We start from the raw sequence: 21,541 nt of genomic DNA, 5'->3' as shown, positions 1-21,541 counted from the left end.
CCAAAACGTTGTGAGAGATTTCAGGAAGAAATTAGATATCGCTCTTGGAGCGAAAGGGATCGAGGGATATGGGGGGAAGGGGGGAATCAGGATATTGAATTTGATGATCAGCCATGGTCAAAATGAATGGGGGAGCAGGCAGGAAGGGCTGAATGGCCTCCTCCTGCTTCTAGTTTGTATATGTGCTGAGGGTGTAAAGGGAATTGAGCCACTCAGCGCTGTTTGAAATGAACAAGAGTTAATATCCAAGTTGGGAATTGCAAACATACAAATTCGGAGCAGGAGTAAGGCCACTCTGCCCCTCGAGCCTGCTACCCCATTCAATAAGATTTCAGCTGATCTGATTGTAACCCTTGACCCCACATTCCTGCCTCCCCCTCCCAATAATCATTCATCCCCCTTGTTCAAGAATCTACCTCACTCTGCCTTGGAAATATTCGCAGACTCTGCTCCTTTCGAGGAAGAAAGTGCCAGAGACTCCGCACCCTCTGAGAGAAAACATTTCTCCCCCTCTCCGTCTGAAATGGGCCGCCCCTTATTTTTAAACAGTGACCCCGCCCCCCCCCCCCCCCCCCCCATCCCTCCCCCCCGCCCCCTCATTCTAGATTATCCCACAAGGAGAAACATCCTCTCCCACATCCACCCTGTCCAGATCTCCTCAGGATCTGACAGGTTTCAATCAGTCCCCCTCGCTTTTCTAAACTCCACTGGATACAATCCCAACCTCTCCAACCTTTCCTCAGCAGACTCCCCGCCCTTTCCTGGTGTTAGTCTGGGAAACCTTCTCCCAACTGCTTCCAACACATTCACATCTTTCCTTAAATAAGGAGACCGACACACCCAGGTTCGATTCCCGGCTCGGGTCACTGTCTGTGTGGAGTCTGCACCTTCTCCCCGTGTCTGCGTGGGTTTCCTCCGGGTGCTCCGGTTTCCTCCCACAGTCCAAAGATGTGCGGGTTGGGTGGATTGGCCGTGCTAAAATTGACCCTTAGTGTCAGGGGGATTCGCAGGGTAGATATGCAGGGTTACGGGGATAGGGGCTGGGTGGGATTGTGGCCGGTACAGACTTGGACCAAATGGCCTCCTTCTGCAGTGTAGGGATTCTGTGAATACTGTACACAATGTTCCAGGTATGGGGGCACCAACGCCCTGAACAACTGAAGCAGAACCTCCCCACTATTCAATTCCCCTCCCCACTATTCAATTCCCCTCCCCACTATTCAATTCCCCTCCCAACTATTCAATTCCCCTCCCAATAAATGATAACATTCTATTCATTTTCCTATTTACTCATTGTTCCTTTTGTGATTCATGCACTCAGACACCCAGATCCCTCTGCACCTCAATCTCTCTCCATTTAGATAATGTTTTTGTACACTTCCTGCCAGAATGGACAATTTCCCACATTATACTCCATCTGCCAGATATTTGCTCACTTAACTACCTGTGCCTCTTTGTAGCCTCCTCATGTCCTCCTCACAACACACTGTCCTACCCATCTTTGTGTCTTCAGTAAGTTTAACAACCAAGCCTTCAGTCCCTTCACCCAAATCATTTATATCAATTGTAAAAAGCTGAAACCCCGGCACTGATCCCCGTGTGACACCACTCAGTGCATCTGGACAACTAGAGGAAAACACAGCACAGATGAGGCCCATCGAGTCCGTTCACATGAGAAACGCCTGACCTCCTAATCCCATTTCTCACAGCCCTGAGTGTGATGAGGTGCCGAGCCACCATCCAGGGACTGTTTAAAGGGTGTGAGACATCCCGCCTCCAAGACCCTCCCAGGCAGCGCATTCCAGACCCTCACCACCCTCTGGGTAAAAAAAGCTTTCCCTCACATCCCCCCCTAAACCTCCCACCCCTCACCTTGAACCCGTGTCCCCCTCGTGACTGACCCTTCAACTCAGGGGAACAGCTGCTCCCTATCCACTCTGCCCGTGTCCCTCATAATCTTGTACACCTCGATCAGGTCGCCCCCTCAGTCTTCTCTGCTCCAACAAAAACAACCCAAGCCTCTCCGACCCCTCTTCACAACTTCAATGCTCCACCCCAGGCAGCGTCCTGGTGAATCTCCTCTGCACCCCCTCCAGTCCAATCACATCCTTCCTATAATGTGGTGACCAGAACTGCACTCAGTGCTCCAGCTGTGGCCTCCCCAAAGTTCGATACAACTCCAACATCACTTCCCTGCTTCTGTAACCTCGATTGATGAAGCAAAGTGTCCCACATGCCTTTTTCACCACCCTCCTAACATCCCCTTCCACCTTCAGAGATCTGTGGACAAACACACCAAGGTCCCTTTGTCCCACAGAACTTCCAAGTGTTCTGCCATTCATTGAATAACCCATGACCCATTTATGCCGACTGTTTCCTGTTAGCTAGCCAATCCCCTCTCCATGCCAATATGTATCCCCTCCACCATGAGCATTTATATTACACAATAACCCGTGGCATGGCATCATATCAAATATCTTCAGTACTTCCAACCTTTACAGATGCCCCATAGAAAGCATCCTTTCTGGTTGTATCACAGCTTGGTCTGGGCTCCTGCTCTGCCCAAGACCGCAAGGAACTACAAAATGTCTTGAATGTAGCCCAGTCCATCACGCAAACCAGCCTCCCATCCATTGACTCTGTCTACACTTCCCGCCGCTTCGGGAAAAGCAGCCGGCATAATCAAGGACCCCACGCACCCCGGACATTCTCTCTTCCACCTTCTTTGGGAAAAAGATACAAAAGTCTAAGGTCACGTACCGACCGACTCAAGAACAGCTTCTTCCCTGCTGCTGTCAGACTTTTGAATGGACCTACCTCGCATTAAGTTGATCTTTCTCTACACCCTAGCTATGACTAATACTTCACCCTCTTCTTTCCTTCTCTATGAACGGTATGTTTTGTCTGTATAGTGCGCAAGAAACAATACTTTTCACTGTATCCCAATACATGGGACAATAATAAATCAAATCAAATCCACAGGTTCCCCACTGCACAGCACATGTGACTCCTTCAAAGAACTCCAGGAAATTAATTACACAAGGTTTCTCTTTCACTAAACCATGTGGACTCTGCCTGCATGCCTTGCTTGTTTCCAATTATCCCTATTGTAACATCTTTAATGATGGCTTCTAACTTCTTCCCTCTGACAGATGTTCAGCCTGTAGTTTCTGGTTTACTATCTCCCTCCCTTTTTGAATAAAGGAATTTATATTTGCAGTTTTCCAAAGCGCAATCCTGGGTTGCATCTCAGGATGTGCCGGCCTTGGAGAGGGTTCAGAGGAGGTACACGAGATCCCGGGCGTGAAAGACTTGACTCAAATCCTCTCGCTATGAAGGCCAACATACCATTCACCTTCTTTACTGCCTGCTGTACCTGCGCGCTTACTCTCAGCGACTGATGCACGAGGACTCCAAGGTCTCGCTGAGTATCCGCCTCTCTCAATTCACACCCATTTAAATAATAATCTGTCTTCCTATTATTGCTACTGAGTCTCTGAGTGCTGCTGTGAACATGGGGGACATTGCCAATTTCGAATACAAGAGCAGGGATGTACTTCTGAGGCTGTATAAGGCTCTGGTCAAACCCCATTTGGAGTATTGAGAGCAGTTTTGGGCCCCGTATCTAAGGAAGGATGCGCCGGCCTTGGAAAGGGTCCAGAGGAGGTTCACGAGAATGATCCCTGGAATGAAGAGCTTGTCGTATGAGGAATGGTTGAGGACTCTGGGTCGATACTCGTTGGAGTTTAGAAGGATGAGGGGGGATCTTATTGAAACTTATGGGATACTGCGAGGCCTGGATAGAGTGGACGTGGAGAGGATGTTTCCACTAGGGGGAGAGACTCGGATCCGAGGTCACGGCCTCAGAGTAAAGGAACGACCCTTTAAAACGGATGAGGAGGAATTTCTTCAGCCAGAGGGTGGTGAATCTGAGGAACTCTTTGCCACAGAGGAGGTCGGGTCATTGAGTGTCTTTAAGAGAGAAATAGATAGGTTCTTGATTGGTAAGGGGGTCAAAGGTTATGGGGAAAAGGCGGGAGAATGGGTTTGAGAAACATGTCAGCCATGGCGGAATGGACTCGATGGGCTGAATGGACTAATTCTGCTCCTGTATCTTGTGTTATGGTTAAATTTCCCAGAATTTAGCAGGTAAAGGGGTGATTTGATCAAGTGTTCCGAGTATCGGGGGAGCAGAGAGGCAAGAGAGAGACTATTTCTACTCGTTGGGGAGTCAAGAACACACATACAACAGGAGTCCATTCAGCCCCTCGCATCTATCCCACCATTCATGTTCTGATCTGTGTTCTAACTGCGTTTACCCCCCTTCTCTCCGTGTCCCTGGGTACCTTTGGATAAGAAAACCCCCTCTGAGGTGGACCATTAACAATCGATCCAGCTTCCGTTGTTGTCTGTGGGACAGAGTTTCCAAACTGCTCCCTCCCTTTGTGTGGAGAAGTCTTTCCCAATTTCCCTCCGGGAAGGACTGCCTCCGATTTTCAGACTCTGACTCCCCTCATCACCACCCCCCCCCCTCCTCCCCCACCAGTGTCCAGGCTCCAGACTGCCCCAACCAGCGGGAATAGTTTCTCTCTGTCAATCCCTATCTGTTCCCCTAATCTCAGAAACATCGATCGAATCGATTCTTAATCTAAATCCCAGGAACATCAACCCTACTTAATGTAATATCTCCTCGTAATTTAACCCTCGCAGTTCTACTGAAGTTGCTAGTATGAGGGGACATAACACACTCATTGTTCCAGTTTACCAAAAGGGAAAACCCTGGAAAATCTCAGCAGGTCTGGCAGCATCTGTAAGGAGAGAAAAGGAGCTGACGTTTCGAGTCCAGATGATCCTTTGTCAAAGCTAAAAGGCAGAGAAAGTGGGAGATATTTATACTGCAGGGGGAGGGAATGGAAGATGAGTCATAGCCACAGAAACAAGGGGAAAGGCTGCTAATGGCAGCCCACAGAGAGAATAAAGGGTGTGAATGGCCAAACAACAGAGAAGCTGTAAACTGTGACAGATGAAGATGTTGGGGGGAATGGGTGGGAGAGAGGTAAAATTGAGAACAAGGGGGAGAAAAGATAAGGAAAGGGGGAAAAACGGGGGGAAGAATAAAGACAATAAAGAAATAAAAGGTAGAGAACAGTAAAAAATGAAATGAAAGAAGATAAAGGTGCACAGTGTTATGGGTAGTGTATTAGCATGGATAGAGGATTGGTTAACTAACAAAAAGCAAAGAGTGGGGGTAAATGGGTGTTTTTCTGGTTGGCGATCAGTGACTAGTGGTGTGCCTCAGGGATCAGTGTTGGGACCACAATTGTTTACGATTTACAGATGATTTGGAGTTGGGGACCAAGTGCAGTGTGTCAAAATTCACAGATGACACTAAGATGAGTGGCAGAGCAAAGTGTGCAGAGGACGCTGAAAGTCTGCAAAGGGATACAGATAGTCTAAGAGAGTGGGCGAGGGTCTGGCAGATGTAGTACAATGTTGATAAATGTGAGGTCATCCATTTTGGTCGGAATAACAGCAAAATGGACTATTATTTAAATGGTAAAAAATTGCAGCATGCTGCTGTGCAGAGGGACCTGGGTGTCCTTGTGCAGGATTCTCAGGGAGTTGGTTTGCAGGTGCAGCAGGTAATTAAGAAGGCAAATGGAATTTTGTCCTTCATTGCGAGAGGGATGGAGTTTAAAAACAGCGAGGTTATGTTGCAGCTGTATAAGGTGCTGGTGAGGCCACACCTGGAGTACTGTGTACAGTTTTGGTCTCCTTACTTGAGAAAGGATATACTGGCACTGGAGGGGGTGCAGAGGAGATTCACTCGGTTGATTCTGGAGTTGAGAGAGTTGGCTTATGAGGAGACTGAGTAGACTGGGGCTATACTCATTGCAATTCAGAAGAATGAGGGAGATCTTATAGAAACATATAAGATTATGAAGGGAATAGATAAGATAGAAGCAGGGAAGTTGTTTCCACTGGCGGGTGAAACTAGAACTCGGGGGCATGGCCTCAAAATAAGGGGGAGCAGATTTAGGACTGAGTTGAGGAGGAACTTCTTCACACAAAGGGTTGTGAATCTGTGGAATTCCCTGCCCAGTGAAGCAGTTGAGGCTACCTCATTGAATGTTGTTAAGGCAAGGATAGATAAATTTTTGAACAGTAAAGGAATTAAGGGTTATGGTGAGTGGGCGGGTAAGTGGAGCTGAGTCCACGAAAAGATCGGCCATGATCTTATTGAATGGCGGAGCAGACTCGAGGGGCCAACTCCTGCTCCTAGTTCTGATGTTCAAAGAGGTGGAGGTGGGGTAGAGCTAATCATCTGAAGTTGTTGAATTCGATGTTGTCCAGTCCCATCAGGATTTTATACGTTTCCATGAGATCCCCTCTCATTCTTCTAAATTCCAGTGACCACAAGCCCAGTCGATCCAGTCTCTCTTCATATGTCAGTCCTGCCATTCCGGGAATCAGTCTGGTGAACCTTCACTGGACTCCCTCAATAGCAAGAATGTCCTTCCTCAAACTAGGAGACCAAAACTGCACACAATACTCAAGGTGTGGCTTCACCAAGCCCCTGTATAACTGCAGCAAGATCGAGTCACTGTCTGTGTGGAGTCTGCACGTTCTCCCCGTGTCTGCGTGGGTTTCCTCCGGGTGCTCGGTTTCCTCCCACAGTCTGAAAGACGTGCTGGTTAGGGTGCATTGGCCGTGCTAAATTCTCCCTTAGTGTATCTGAACAGACGCCGGAGTGTGGTGACTAGGGGATTCTCACAGTAACTTCATTGCAGTGTTAATGTAAGCCTACTTGTGGCATTAATAAATAAACTAAACTAGCCCCTCCACCCCCTCCCTATCTCTGTAACCTCCTCCAGCCCCTACACCCCTCCCTATCTCTGTAACCTCCTCCAGCCCCTACACCCCTCCCTATCTCTGTAACCCCCTCCAGCCCCTACACCCCTCCCTATCTCTGTAACCCCCTCCAGCCCCTACACCCCTCCCTATCTCTGTAACCTCCTCCAGCCCCTACACCCCTCCCTATCTCTGTAACCTCCTCCAGCCCCTACACCCCTCCCTATCTCTGTAACCTCCTCCAGCCCCTACACCCCTCCCTATCTCTGTAACCTCCTCCAGCCCCCTACACCCCTCCCTATCTCTGTAACCTCCTCCAGCCCCTACACCCCTCCCTATCTCTGTAACCTCCTCCAGCCCCTACACCCCTCCCTATCTCTGTAACCTCCTCCAGCCCCTACACCCCTCCCTATCTCTGTAACCTCCTCCAGCCCCTACACCCCTCCCTATCTCTATAACCTTCTCCAGCCCCTACATCCCTATCTCTGTAACCTTCTCCAGCCTCGACATCCCTCCCTATCTCTGTAACCTCCTCCAGCCCCTCCACCCCTCCCTTTCTCTATAACCTCCTCCAGCCCCTACACCCCTCCCTATCTCTGTAACCTCCTCCAGCCCCTCCACCCCTCCCTTTCTCTGTAGCCTCCTATTGCCCCTCCACCCCTCCCTTTCTCTGTAACCTCCTCCAGCCCCTACACCCCTCCCTATCTCTGTAACCTCCTCCAGCCCCTACACCCCTCCCTATCTCTGTAACCTCCTCCAGCCCCTACACCCCCTCCCTATCTCTGTAACCTCCTCCAGCCCCTACACCCCTCCCTATCTCTGTAACCTCCTCCAGCCCCTACACCCCTCCCTATCTCTGTAACCTCCTCCAGCCCCTACACCCCTCCCTATCTCTGTAACCTCCGGGATCTCTGCGCTCCTCCAATTCCGGCCTCTTGAGCATCCCCTGATTTTAATCGCTCCGCCATTGGCAGCCGTGCCTTCAGCTGCCTGGGGGAGGTCCTGAGCTCTGGAATTCCCTCCTAAACCTCTCCGTTTACATGTTTTTGGAGTTGCAGCGATTTGCGGTGTCCCCGTGAATCGCCTCGCGCAGTTCTGTCCCCTGAAAGGCAGGAGGAGATAAATAAAAGTTGTAGTTTTTCTCTGTCTTTAACCAGTCCTGGTACTTTTAAGGTTAACCGTTGCCCAAGATGCCGCCCCCCTCCCCCTCCAACTTGTTCCTCACTCCGTGTGTGAGTTGAGTCTCCTTTGCCTCCTGTCAGAATGTACACTCTGGTGCCCCGAGGCCTGGAGGCAGTTAGTTATGGACGGGGCTTATGGATGTGGTCTGTCGTCGCGATCTCATCGCTTTTATTAAGCGCTGGAGATGACGGAGAGACAGAAGAAGATGGATTATCCTTTTCCCCCATCCATCTAACACGTACCCCGGGGAGAATTCCGGCCTGACTGAACCCGGGTGAAGCGCCGTTTTACTAATGAGGCTAAGAAGGATTTACCTGTCTGTGTGAGCACCAGACGCTGAGGAGCGACTTCAGAAACCGCTGGGAGGTGAGGAACAGGGCCTGCGGATCGTCGCACAGCAAGATCCCACACACAGCGAGGCGATAAAGACCAGATGACCTGTTTACTTTTGATTTTCTGACGTCGATTGAAGGGTAACTGTTGGCTGGGACACTGGGGAGAGCCCCGTTCTCCACCCCCGCTCCTTGCTGTCCTTTGAAAGGGCGGTCTCGGTGGGTCGGATTGCAAACAATGACAAGACAGAGTGCAGGAGAGAGAGAGATAGAGAATCTGGTCAACTGGTGTCGTGACAATAATCTTTCCCGCAATGTCAGTAACATTGGTACATGAATAAGGAGGGAATAGAGGGATACGGACCGAGTAAGGGGCAGAAGGGTTCTTGTTTAAAAGCAAATCACTGCAGACGCTGGAATCTGAAACCAAAAGAGAAAATGCTGGAAAATCTCAGCAGGTCTGGCAGCATCTGTCAGGAGAGAAAAGAGCTGAGGTCTCGAGGAGAGATTGGGTAAACTGGGCTTGTTCTCCCTGGAAAGACGGAGAATGAGGGGAGATCTAATAGAGGTGTACAAGATTATGAAGGGGATAGATAGGGTGAACGGTGGGAAGCTTTTTCCCAGGTCGGAGGTGACGATCACGAGGGGTCACGGGCTCAAGGTGAGAGGGGCGAGGTATAACTCAGATATCAGAGGGATGTTTTTTACACAGAGAGTGGTGGGGGCCTGGAATGCGCTGCCAAGTAGGGTGGTGGAGGCAGGCACGCTGACATCGTTTAAGACTTACCTGGATAGTCACATGAGCAGCCTGGGAATGGAGGGATACAAACATAGAACATAGAACAGTACAGCACAGAACAGGCCCTTCGGCCCACGATATTGTGCCGAGCTTTATCTGAAACCAAGATCAAGCTATCCCACTCCCTATCATCCTGGTGTGCTCCGTGTGCCTATCCAATAACCGCTTAAATGTTCCTAAAGTGTCTGACTCCACTATCACTGCAGGCAGTCCATTCCACACCCCAACCACTCTCTGCGTAAAGAACCTACCTCTGATATCCTTCCTATATCTCCCACCACGAACCCTATAGTTATGCCCCCTTGTAATAGCTCCATCCACCCGAGGAAATAGTCTTTGAACGTTCACTCTATCTATCCCCTTCATCATTTTATAAACCTCTATTAAGTCTCCCCTCAGCCTCCTCTGCTCCAGAGAGAACAGCCCTAGCTCCCGCAACCTTTCCTCATAAGACCTACCCTCCAAACCAGGCAGCATCCTGGTAAATCTCCTCTGCACTCTTCCCAGCGCTTCCACATCCTTCTTATAGTGAGGTGACCAGAACTGCACACAATATTCCAAATGTGGTCTCACCAAGGTTCTGTACAGTTGCAGCATAACCCCACGGCTCTTAAACTCCAACCCCCTGTTCACAAAAGCTAACACACTATCGGCCTTCTTCACAGCTCTATCCACTTGAGTGGCAACCTTTAGAGATCTGTTCCTCCACAGTCTTCAGAACCCTACCTTTGACCCTGTAATCCACATTTAAATTAGTCCTACCAAAATGAATCACCTCACATTTATCAGGGTTAAACTCTATTTGCCATTTTTCAGCCCAGCTTTGCATCCTATCTATGTCTCTTTGCAGCCTACAACAGCCCTCCACCTCATCCACTACTCCACCAATCTTGGTGTCATCAGCAAATTTACTGATCCACCCTTCAGCCCCCTCCTCTAAGTCATTAATAAAACTCACAAAGAGCAGAGGACCAAGCACTGATCCCTGTGGCACTCCACTAGCAACCCGCCTCCAGTCCGAAAATTTTCCATCCACCACCACCCTCTGTCTTCGATCAGACAGCCAGTTACGTATCCAATCGGCCAACTTTCCCTCTATCCCACACCTCCTCACTTTCATCATAAGCTGACCATGGGGGACCTTATCAAACGCCTTACTAAAATCCATGTATATGACATCAACTGCCCTACCTTCATCAACACACTTAGTTACCTCCTCAAAAAATTCTATCAAATTTGTGAGGCACGACTTGCCCTTCACGAATCCGTGCTGACTATCCCGGATTAATCCGCATCTTTCTAAATGGTCGTAAATCCCAAACGATTGGTCTAGTTGGTCCAAGGAGTGGCACAGGCTTGGAGGGCCGAAGGGCCTGTTTCCTGTGCTGTACAGTTCTTTGTTCTACAAGATGCACTGCAGGAACGGTGGTACACTGTTTAGCATTGCTGCCTCACAGTGCCAGGGACCTGGGTTCAGTTCCGGCTTGGGTCACTGTCTGTGTGGAGTTTGCACATTCTCCCCGTGTCTGTGTGGGTTTCCTCCGGGTGCTCCAGTTTCCTCCCACAGTCCAAAGATGTGCAGGCTAGGTGGATTGGCCATGCTAAATTGCCCCTTAGTGTCAGGGGGGATTAGCAGGGTAAATACGTGTGGTTACGGGGCTAGGGCCTGGATGGGATTGTTGTCGGTGTAGGCTTGATAGGCTGAATGGACTCTTGTAGGGATTCCATGAACTCAACAAGGCTCCTTAGGCAGCACCTTCCAAACCCACCACCTCTACCATCTCGAAGGACAAGGGCAGCAGATACCTGGGAACACCCCCACCTGGAGGCTCCCCCCCGAGTCACTCACCATCCCGACTTGGAAATATATCGGCTGTTCCTTCACTGACGCTGGGGTCAAAGCTCTTTGACTCCCTCCCTAACAGCACTGTGGGTGTACCTACACCACACGGGACTGACTGATGTCCAATAACAATCCTGGAACTCCCTCCCTAACAGCACTGTGGGTTCAAGATGGCGGCCCACCCACCACCTTCTCAAGGGGCAATTAGGGCTGTTGTGCCACTTTTGGCAACTCTTTAAAAGTGACAATAGTGCATTAAATGTTGTGTATCTCCCCTCACACTGCTCTTAGTCATGCCTTTGCAATCTCTCTGGGAGAACCTTCCAATTAGCCCATTCCCCATCCATTTTGCCCCCCTATCCTTGCTATTTAACCCCCTCTAATTCCCTATTTTGAGTCTTTCCTATTCAATCTGTTCCCTTATGGACAGTGAGTTCGAGATCACAACTCACTGCCTCAATAGAAACACTTTTCCCTCATCTCCCCCGTCCCTCCCTCCCTCCCTCAGCTACTTCTCCCGATTCTTTTCAATCCGGGTACAGCAGGCAGTAAAGAAGGCAAATGGTATGTTGGCCTTCATCGCGAGAGGATTTGAGTATCGGGATAGGGATGTTTTGCTGCAATTGGACAGGGCGTTGGTGAGGCCACACCTGGAGTATTGTGTGCAGTTTTGGTCTCCTTATCTGAGGAAGGATGTCCTTGCTATAGAGGGAGTGCAGCGAAGGTTTACCAGGCTGATTCCTGGGATGGCAGGTCTGTCATATGAGGAGAGACTTAAGTGGGTTTGGATTATATTCACTGGAGTTTAGAAGAGTGAGAGGGGATCTGATAGAAACTTTTAAAATTCTAACAGGGTTAGACAGGGTAGATTCAGAAAGAATGTTCCCGATGGTGGGGGGAGTCCAGAACTAGGGGTCAGAGTTTGAGGATAAGGGGGAAACCTTTTAGGACTGAGGTGAGGAGAAATTTCTTCACCCAGAGGGTGGTGAATGTGTGGAATTCACTCCCACAGAAAGTAGTTGAGGTCAAAACGTTGTGTGATTTCAGGAAGGAATTAGATATCGCTCTTGGGGATAAAGGGATCGAGGGATATGGGGGGAAGGGGGGATCAGGATATTGAATTTCATGATCAGCCATGATCAAAATGAATGGCGGGGCAGGCAGGAAGGGCCGAATGGCCTCCTCCTGCTTCTAGTTTCTATGTTTCTGTTTCTATCAATGGTGAAGCAGGCTTAAAGGGCCAAATGGCTTCTTGCTACTTCTAGTTTCTATGTTTTCTTGTTTGCATGAATGGCAGAGCGGGCTCAAAGGGCCGAATGGCCTCCTCCTGCACTGCGTTCTATGTTTCTATGTTTAATCCCCCCCTTAAGCTTCACCGCTCTAAGGAGCACAATCCCAGCCTCTCCAGGTTAGGCTGTCATCTTTGACCGCCATTGTGGTCATTCACCATCACGACTGCCCCAATTGTCCCATCGAATGCCTGTCGTTTGATGGTGTGTTGGGTGGACGGATGGGTGAGGGTTGGGTGGACGGGTGGGTGAGGGTTGGGATGATGGATGGGTGAGGGTTGGGTGGACGGATGGGTGAGGGTTGGGTGGACGGATGGGTGAGGGTTGGGTGGACGGGTGGGTGAGGGTTGGGTGGACGGGTGGGTGAGGGTTGGGTGGACGGATGGGTGAGGGTTGGGATGACGGATGGGTGAGGGTTGGGTGGACGGGTGGGTGAGGGTTGGGTGGACGGGTGGGTGAGGGTTGGGTGGACGGGTGGGTGAGGGTTGGGTGGACGGGTGGGTGAGGGTTGGGTGGACGGGTGGGTGAGGGTTGGGTGGACGGGTGGGTGAGGGTTGGGTGGACGGGTGGGTGAGGGTTGGGTGGACGGATGGGTGAGGGTTGGGTCGACTGCCTCAGGATGGGTGAGGGTTGGGTGGACGGATGGGTGAGGGTTGGGTGGATGGATGGGTGAGGGTTGGGTCGAAGGATGGTTGAGGGTTGGGTCGAAGGATGGTTGAGGGTTGGGTCGAAGGATGGTTGAGGGTTGGGATGACGGATGGGTGAGGATTGGGTCGAAGGATGGGTGAGGGTTGGGTGGACGGATGGGTGAGGGTTGGGTCGACTGCCTCAGGATGGGTGAGGGTTGGGTCGAAGGATGGTTGAGGGTTGGGTCGAAGGATGGTTGAGGGTTGGGATGACGGATGGGTGAGGATTGGGTCGAAGGATGGGTGAGGGTTGGGATGACGGATGGGTGAGGGTTGGGTCGAAGGATGGGTGAGGGTTGGGATGATGGATGGATGAGGGTTGGGTGGACGGATGGGTGAGGGTTGGGTTGAATGGTGGATGAAGGTTTTTATCGACGGATGGGTGAGGGTTGGGATGACGGATGGGTGAGGGTTGGGATGACGGATGGGTGAGGGTTGGGATGACGGATGGGTGAGGGTTGGGATGACGGATGGGTGAGGGTTGGGATGACGGATGGGTGAGGGTTGGGTGGACGGATGGGTGAGGGTTGGGTGGACGGATGGGTGAGGGTTGGGTGGACGGATGGGTGAGGGTTGAGTTGATTGGTGGATGAGGGTTTTTATCGATGGATGGGTGAGGGTTGGGGGGACGGATGGGTGAGGGTTGGGATGACGGATGGGTGAGGGTTGGGATGACGGATGGGTGAGGGTTGGGTGGACGGATGGGTGAGGGTTGAGTTGATTGGTGGATGAGGGTTTTTATCGACGGATGGGTGAGGGTTGGGGGGACGGATGGGTGAGGGTTGGGGGGACGGGTGAGGGAGTGTGTGGCGGTGAGTTGTGGGCAGCGAGGGCAGGGTTTCCAGCGGCCTGGCGGCGGCCGCCCATTCTGGGGATTGGACAAGATGGCCGCCATGGAGAAAACAGTCAACCCCCGAAAAGTGCCAACAGTGCCCCCGGGGTCGGCGGGCGCAGCAGGAGGAGTGGGCATGGGAAGGGCAGGCAGGAAGGGAGGCCACATCAAATTGAAGAGGAATGAAGGGAAGGGAAAGATTGTCCAGCCGCCATCTTGCTCATTGCTTTGCCCACCCAAACAGGGCTACTGCGCACGCGTGCCGCTCTGGGCGCCATGGCCACGAGCGCTGACCGTTACCGGGGGAGGGGAAGGCCGGGACTAACTGCGCCTGCGCCACCTGGCCGGGGCCCAGAGGGTGCGGGGTGACGTACAGCGCACGGTGGGCGTGACCACTCGTCCGGGTTGAAGTCACAAACCAGATGGGCGTGGCCCCAGCCGCACGTGTGCGGGTGACGTTCTGCGCGGGGCGGGCGTCGTCCTCTGGCCGCTGATGACGTAGAGCGCACAACGGGCGGGGCCTCCAGCACGCTCGATGACGTTGAGCGCAAGGTCGGCCGGGAGAAGACCGAGCCGTGACATGTTCGACCTGGTCCGTCCCAAATGCCGGTGACGTAAACACAAGGTGGGCGTGGAAATGCGGAAAGGGGGCGGGGTCGTGATGCTCTACGCAAGACGCGGTGACGTAGAGCGCAGGCCGTGGTGACGTAGGGCGCAGGTTTGGTCTCCTCCTCCATGTGGCTCCCCCAGCACTGAGTGAGGGAGATGGGGAAGAAGCTGAAGGTGGGCAAGGCCCGCAAGGACAAATTCTACCACCTGGCCAAGGAGACAGGTAAACCCGGGGGTCAGGGGTCAGAGGGCAGTGGGGGATGAGGGAGAGGGTAAGGGTCAGGAGGGTGAGGGGTGGGGGAGGGGGCAGTGGGGGTGAGGGAGGGGGCAGGGGGGTGGGGGAGGGGGCAGGGGGGTGGGGGAGGGGGGTGAGGGAGGGGGCGGGGGGGTGGGGGAGGGGGCGGGGGGGGTGAGGGAGGGGGCGGGGGGGTGGGGGAGGGGGCGGGGGGGGTGAGGGAGGGGGCGGGGGGGTGGGGGAGGGGGCAGGGGGGTGGGGGAGGGGGCGGGGGGGCTGAGGGAGGGGGCGGGGGGGAGGGGGGGTGAGGGAGGGGATAGTGGGGGGTGAGGGAGGGGGCGGGGGGGTGAGGGAGGGGGCGGGGGGGTGAGGGAGGGGGGGTGAGGGAGGGGGAGGGGGGGTGAGGGAGGGGGAAGGGGGGTGAGGGAGGGGGCGGGGGGGGAGGGGGGGTGAGGGAGGGGGCGGGGGGTGAGGGAGGGGGAAGGGGGGTGAGGGAGGGGGTGGGGGGGTGAGGGAGGGGGCGGGGGGGTGAGGGAGGGGGCGGGGGGGTGAGGGAGGGGGCGGGGGGGTGAGGGAGGGGATAGTGGGGGGTGAGGGAAGGGGGGTGAGGGAGGGGGCAGTGGGGGTGAGGGAGGGGGCAGGGGGGGTGAGGGAGGGGGCAGGGGGGTGAGGGAGGGGGCGGGGGGGTGAGGGAGGGGATAGTGGGGGGTGAGGGAAGGGGGGTGAGGGAGGGGGCAGGGGGGTGAGAGAGGGGGCAGTGGGGGTGAGGGAGGGGGCAGGGGGGTGAGGGAGGGGGAGTGGGGGAGGGGGGGTGAGGGAGGGGGAGGGGGGGTGAGGGAGGGGGAGGGGGGGTGAGGGAGGGGGAGGGGGGGTGAGGGAGGGGGAAGGGGGGTGAGGGAGGGGGCAGGGGGGTGAGGGAGGGGGCGGGGGGGTGAGGGAGGGGATAGTGGGGGGTGAGGGAAGGGGGGTGAGGGAGGGGGCAGGGGGGGTGAGGGAGGGGGCAGGGGGGGTGAGGGAGGGGGCAGGGGGGGTGAGGGAGGGGGCAGGGGGGGTGAGGGAGGGGGCAGGGGGGGTGAGGGAGGGGGCAGGGGGGGTGAGGGAGGGGGTAAGGGGGGGTGAGGGAGGGGGAAGGGGGGGTGAGGGAGGGGGAAGGGGGGTGAGGGAGGGGGAAGGGGGGTGAGGGAGGGGGTGAGGGAGGGGGAAGGGGGGTGAGGGAGGGGGAAGGGGGGTGAGGGAGGCGGAAGGGGGGGTGAGGGAGGCGGAAGGGGGGGTGAGGGAGGGGGAAGGGGGGTGAGGGAGGGGGAAGGGGGGTGAGGGAGGGGGAAGGGGGGTGAGGGAGGGGGCAGGGGGGTGAGGGAGGGGGCAGGGTGGTGAGGGAGGGGGCAGGGGGGTGAGGGAGGGGGCAGGGGGGTGAGGGAGGGGGAAGTGGGGCTGAGGGAGGGGGGTAAGGGTCAGGGGGCAGTGGGGGGTGAGGGAGGGGGCAGGGGGGTGAGGGAGGGGGCAGTAGGGGTGAGGGAGGGGGAATGGGGTGAGGGAGGGGGCAAGGGTCAGGGCGCAGTGGGGGTGAGGGAGGGGGAAGGTGGGTGAGGGAGGGGGAAGGTGGGTGAGGGAGGGGGAAGGTGGGTGAGGGAGGGGGAAGGTGGGTGAGGGAGGGGGTGAGGGAGGGGGTAAGGGCGAGGGGGCACTGGGGGGGTGTGAGGGAGGGGGCAGTGGGGGGTGAGGGAGAGGGTAGAGGGCAGTGGGGGGTAATTGTGGGGGTGGTGACACAGCGACGCCAGTGTTTAGACGGTTTGTTGAGTGGTTTTGAGTTAATGTCCAGGTTTAACTGTCCCGTCCGGGGCAGCGTCTGCTTTTGATATCCGAGCAACCGGACGGAGTTTGCTCCAGAATTCACCAACATCATTATTCGGTTACTCATCACGGATGTGGACGAGGCCTCGTTGGGAGGGTGGTGTAGGTACACCCACAGTGCTGTTAGGGAGGGAGTTCCAGGATTGTTATTGGACATCAGTCAGTCCCCGTGTGGTGTAGGTACACCCACAGTGCTGTTAGAGAGGGAGTTCCAGGATTGTTATTGGACATCAGTCAGTCCCCGTGTGGTGTAGGTACACCCACAGTGCTGTTAGGGAGGGAGCTCCAGGATTGTTATTGGACATCAGTCAGTCCCATGTGGTGTAGGTACACCCACAGTGCTGTTAGGGAGGGAGTTCCAGGATTGTTATTGGACATCAGTCAGTCCCGTGTGGTGTAGGTACACCCGCAGTGCTGTTGGGGAGGGAGTTCCAGGATTGTTATTGGACATCAGTCAGTCCCATGTGGTGTAGGTCCACCCACAGTGCTGTTAGGGAGGGAGTTCCAGGATTGTTATTGGACATCAGTCAGTCCCGTGTGGTGTAGGTACACCCACAGTGCTGTTGGGGAGGGAGTTCCAGGATTGTTATTGGACATCAGTCAGTCCCATGTGGTGTAGGTCCACCCACAGTGCTGTTAGGGAGGGAGTTCCAGGATTGTTATTGGACATCAGTCAGTCCCGTGTGGTGTAGGTACACCCACAGTGCTGTTAGGGAGGGAGTTCCAGGATTGTTATTGGACATCAATCAGTCCCGTGTGGTGTAGGTACACCCACAGTGCTGTTAGGGAGGGAGTTCCAGGATTGTTATTGGACATCAGTCAGTCCCGTGTGGTGTAGGTCCACCCACAGTGCTGTTAGGGAGGGAGTTCCAGGATTGTTATTGGACATCAATCAGTCCCTGTGTGGTGTAGGTACACCCACAGTGCTGTTAGTGAGGGAGTTCCAGGATTTGACCCCAGCGACAGTGAAGGAACAGCCGATATATTTCCCAGTCGGGATGGTGAGTGACTCGGAGGGGAGCCTCCAGGTGGGGGTGTTCCCAGGTATCTGCTGCCCTTGTCCTTCTAGATGGTAGAGGTGGTGGGTTTGGAAGGTGCTGCCTAAGGAGCCTTGGTGAGTCGCTGCGGTGCATCTTGTAGACGGTACACACGGCTGTCACTGTGCGTCGGGGGTGGAGGGAGTGAGTGTTTGTGGTTAGCGTGTCGATCGAGCGGGGCTGCTTTGTCCTGGATGGTGTTGAGCTTCTCGAGTGTTGTTGGGAGCCGCACCCATCCAGGCGAGTGGAGAATATTCCATCCCACTCCTGACTGTGTCCTTGTAGATGGTGGACAGGCTTTGGGGGGAGTCAGGAGGTGAGTTACTCTCCGCAGGATTCCCAGCCTCTGACCTGCTCTGGGAGCCACTGTGTTTATACGGCTGGGTCCAGTTCAGTTTCTGGTCAGTGGTAACCCCCAGGATGTTGAGAGTGGGAGGGGGGATTCAGCGATGGGAATGATATTGAATGTCCAGGGGGAGAAGGTGACATTCTCTCTCGCTGGAGATGGTCAGTGCCGGGCACGTGTGGTGTGAATGTTACTGTCACTTGTCAACCCGAGCCTGGGTCTGGTCCAGTTCTTGCTGCGTTTGAACATGGACTGTTTCAGTATCTGAGGAGTGGCGAATGGTGCTGAACATTGTGCAATCATCGGTGACCACAGAGTTTGGATCTGATCCATTGGCATCACTTGTATCTTGTGCTGTTTGGCACGTAAGTGTTGTAGTTTCACCAGGTTGGCATCTCCGGATGGGCAGGGTTGGACACCTGTACCCATTCGAGTTTGGGAGAAGGAGAGGTGATCTTATTGAAACATAGCGTGGCATATTATCATTTAATACAAGAACATAAAACTTTATATCTTGATTTGATTTATTATTGTCACATGTATTGGGATACAGTGAAACGTATTGTTTCTTGTGCGCTATACAGACAAAGCATACCGTTCATAGAGAAGGAAAGGAGAGGGTGCAGAATGTAGTGTTACAGTCATAGCTAGGGTGTAGAGAAAGATCAACTTAATGCGAGGTAGGTCCATTCAAAAGTCTGACGGCAGCAGGGAAGAAGCTGTTCTTGAGTCGGTTTGTATGTGGCTTTGGATTTTTTTATCTTTTACCGATGGAAGAAGGTGGAAGAGAGAATGTCCGGGGTGTGTGGGGTCCTTGATTATGCTGGCTGCTTTTCCCCGAGGCAGCGGGAAGTGTAGACAGAAAGCTGTTGGGGCCAGTTGGTTCGATATGTTGAAGAGGGAGGTGGACGTGGCCTTTGTGGTTAAAGGGATGAAGGGAGAGAAAGGGGGAGTGCGGATACTGAAAGTGCATGATCAGCCATGGTCATATTGACTGGTGGAGCAGGCTGGGAGGGCCGAATGGCCTCCTCCTCACCCTGTTTTCTATGTTTCTATGTTTCCTACCTCCATGAGAGTCTTTATTGAACTGCTTAAGATGGCAGCCTCATGGCACAGTTAAAACTGTGCCTGATAAGTTGATTTTGATTTTGATTTGATTTATTATTGTCACATGTATTGGTATACAGTATTGTTTCTTGCACACTACAGAGACAAAGCATACCGTTCATAGATAAGGAAAGGCGTGAATGCAGAAATGACAGTCATAGCTAGGGTGCAGAGAAAGATCAGCTTAATATAAGGTAGGTCCATTCAAAAGTCTGACAGCAGCAGGGAAGAAGCTGTTCTTGAGTCGGTTTGTATGTGGCTTTGGACTTTTGTATCTTTTTCCCGACGGAAGAAGGTGGAAGAGAGAATGTCCGGGGTGTGTGGGGTCCTTGATTATGCTGGCTGCTTTTCCCGAGGCAGCGGGAAGTGTAGACAGAGTCAATGGATGGGAGGCTGGTTTGCGTGATGGATTGGGCAACATTCACGACCCTTTGTAGTTCCTTGCGGTCTTGGGCAGAGCAGGAGCCCAGACCAAGCTGTGATACAACCAGAAAGAATGCTTTCTATGGAGCATCTGTAAAAGTTGGTGAGAGTCGTAGCTGACATGCCAAATTTCCTTAGTCTCCTGAGAAAGTAGAGGCGTTAGTGGGGCTTTCGTAACTATAGTGTCGGCATGGGGGGGACCAGGACAGGTTGTTGGTGATCTGGGCACCTAAAAACTTGAAGCTCTCGACCCTTTCTACTTTGTCCCCGTTGATGTAGACAGGAGCATGTTCTCCTTTACGCTTCCTGAAGTCGATGACAATCTCCTTTGTTTTGTGGACATTGAGGGAGAGATTATTGTTGCCGCACCAGTTCACCAGATTCTCTATCTCATTCCTGTACTCTGCCTCGTCATTGAAGGAGAGATAGAGAGACATGCTTCCTCAGATAAGGAGACCAAAACTGCACACAATACTCCAGGTGTGGTCTCACCAACACCCTGCATAATTGCAGCAAAAGATCCCTATCCCTATACTCGAATCCTGAAGGTGTGAATGTGTTAGAGTAGGTTCAGAGGAGGTTTATGAGGTGGATACCAGGAATGGGCGAATTGTCTCCTGAGGGAGGGTTAGACAGACTGGGTTGGTGTCCACTGGAGTTTAGAAGAGTGAGGCGTGGGGTGGGGGGTTGATCTGCGTGAAGGATAATAAGATCCTGAACGATCTTGACCAGACAGACGTGGAAGGGATGTTTCCCCTTGTGGGCGAGTCCGGAACCAAGGGAGGGGGGGTCGCCGTTTTATAATGAGGATTCCCCCTTTTGGGACAGAGGTGAGGAGAGTTTTATTCCCTGAGGGGTGAACGTGGAACTCGGTGCCGCGGGGTGGAATTCGAAACACAAACCGATCGGCCATCGCCTGGAGGAGCAGGCCCCGAGGGGCTGAATGGCCTCCCAATTCGAACGTCAAGTCCGTATCGTGAAAGCTCTTGGGGAATGGTTTCCAGCTGTGTCGGGGAAGGGCGGGGGGGCGCGTGTGCTTGCTGAGGGACAGTGATAACGGCCCCCGCCTCTTGTCTCTGTTTCCCCCCCTCAGGGTACCGCTCACGGTCTGCCTTCAAGTTAATTCAGCTAAATCGCAAATTCCAGTTCCTACAGAAGGCGCGAGCACTCCTGGATCTATGTGCAGCGCCCGGAGGATGGTGAGTTCTTCTTTCATTCATTCCTGGGACATGGGCGTCGCTGGCTGGGACAGTATTTATTGCCCATCCCTAGTTGCCCCTTGGAGGGCAGTTGAGAGTCACCCACATTGCTGTGGCTCTGGAGTCACATGTAGGCCAGACCGGGTAAGGACGGCAGATTTCCTTCCCTAAAGGGAACCAGATGGGTTTTTCCGACAATGGGTCATCAGTAGATTCTTAATTCCAGATATTTTTTATTGAATTCAAATTCCACCATCTGCCGTGGCGGGATTCGAACCCGGGTCCCCAGAACATCAGCTGAGTTTCTGGATTAATAGTCTGGCGATAATCCCACGAGGCCATCGCCTCCCCAAGCGAGTGAGTCGGAGGGGTGCCAGGGTCCTTGGCAGTAATGACAGGACGTGATTTCACACCCACCGACTACCCATCTCGCGTCCTGTCACCCCGAACTTTTACCCTCTGACAGTCCAACACTCCCTCAGCACTGACCCTCTGACAGTGCGGCACTCCCTCAGCACTGACCCTCTGACAGTGCGGCACTCCCTCAGCACTGACCCTCTGACAGTGCGGCACTCTCTCAGCACTGACCCTCTGACAGTGCGGCACTCCCTCAGCACTGACCCTCTGACAGTGCGGCACTCCCTCAGCACTGACCCTCTGACAGTGCGGCACTCCCTCAGCACTGACCCTCTGACAGTGCGGCACTCCCTCAGCACTGACCCTCTGACAGTGCGGCACTCCCTCAGCACTGACCCTCTGACAGTGCGGCACTCTCTCAGCACTGACCCTCTGACAGTGCGGCACTCCCTCAGCACTGACCCTCTGACAGTGCGGCACTCCCTCAGCACTGATCCTCTGACAGTGCGGCACTCCCTCAGCACTGACCCTCTGACAGTGCGGCACTCCCTCAGCACTGACC

General features: G+C 53.8%; 1 protein-coding gene across 1 annotated transcript in view; it reads left to right on the top strand.

Annotated features, from left to right (window-relative positions):
* Window positions 1-14,509: 14,509 nt before the first annotated feature.
* LOC144489030 (pre-rRNA 2'-O-ribose RNA methyltransferase FTSJ3-like) overlaps window positions 14,510-21,541 on the top strand; it is a gene marked incomplete at its 3' end in the record, with an annotated part of 49,632 nt that continues 42,600 nt past the window's right edge. The window contains 2 exon segments of the mRNA XM_078206983.1: window positions 14,510-14,647; window positions 20,517-20,622. Of these exon segments, the coding sequence (XP_078063109.1) occupies window positions 14,581-14,647; window positions 20,517-20,622 (173 nt within the window).

This window comes from Mustelus asterias, unplaced genomic scaffold (genome assembly GCF_964213995.1).
Source record: "Mustelus asterias unplaced genomic scaffold, sMusAst1.hap1.1 HAP1_SCAFFOLD_1939, whole genome shotgun sequence".
Lineage (NCBI taxonomy): Eukaryota > Metazoa > Chordata > Chondrichthyes > Carcharhiniformes > Triakidae > Mustelus > Mustelus asterias.
This window is presented reverse-complemented; position numbering and strand designations above follow the sequence as displayed.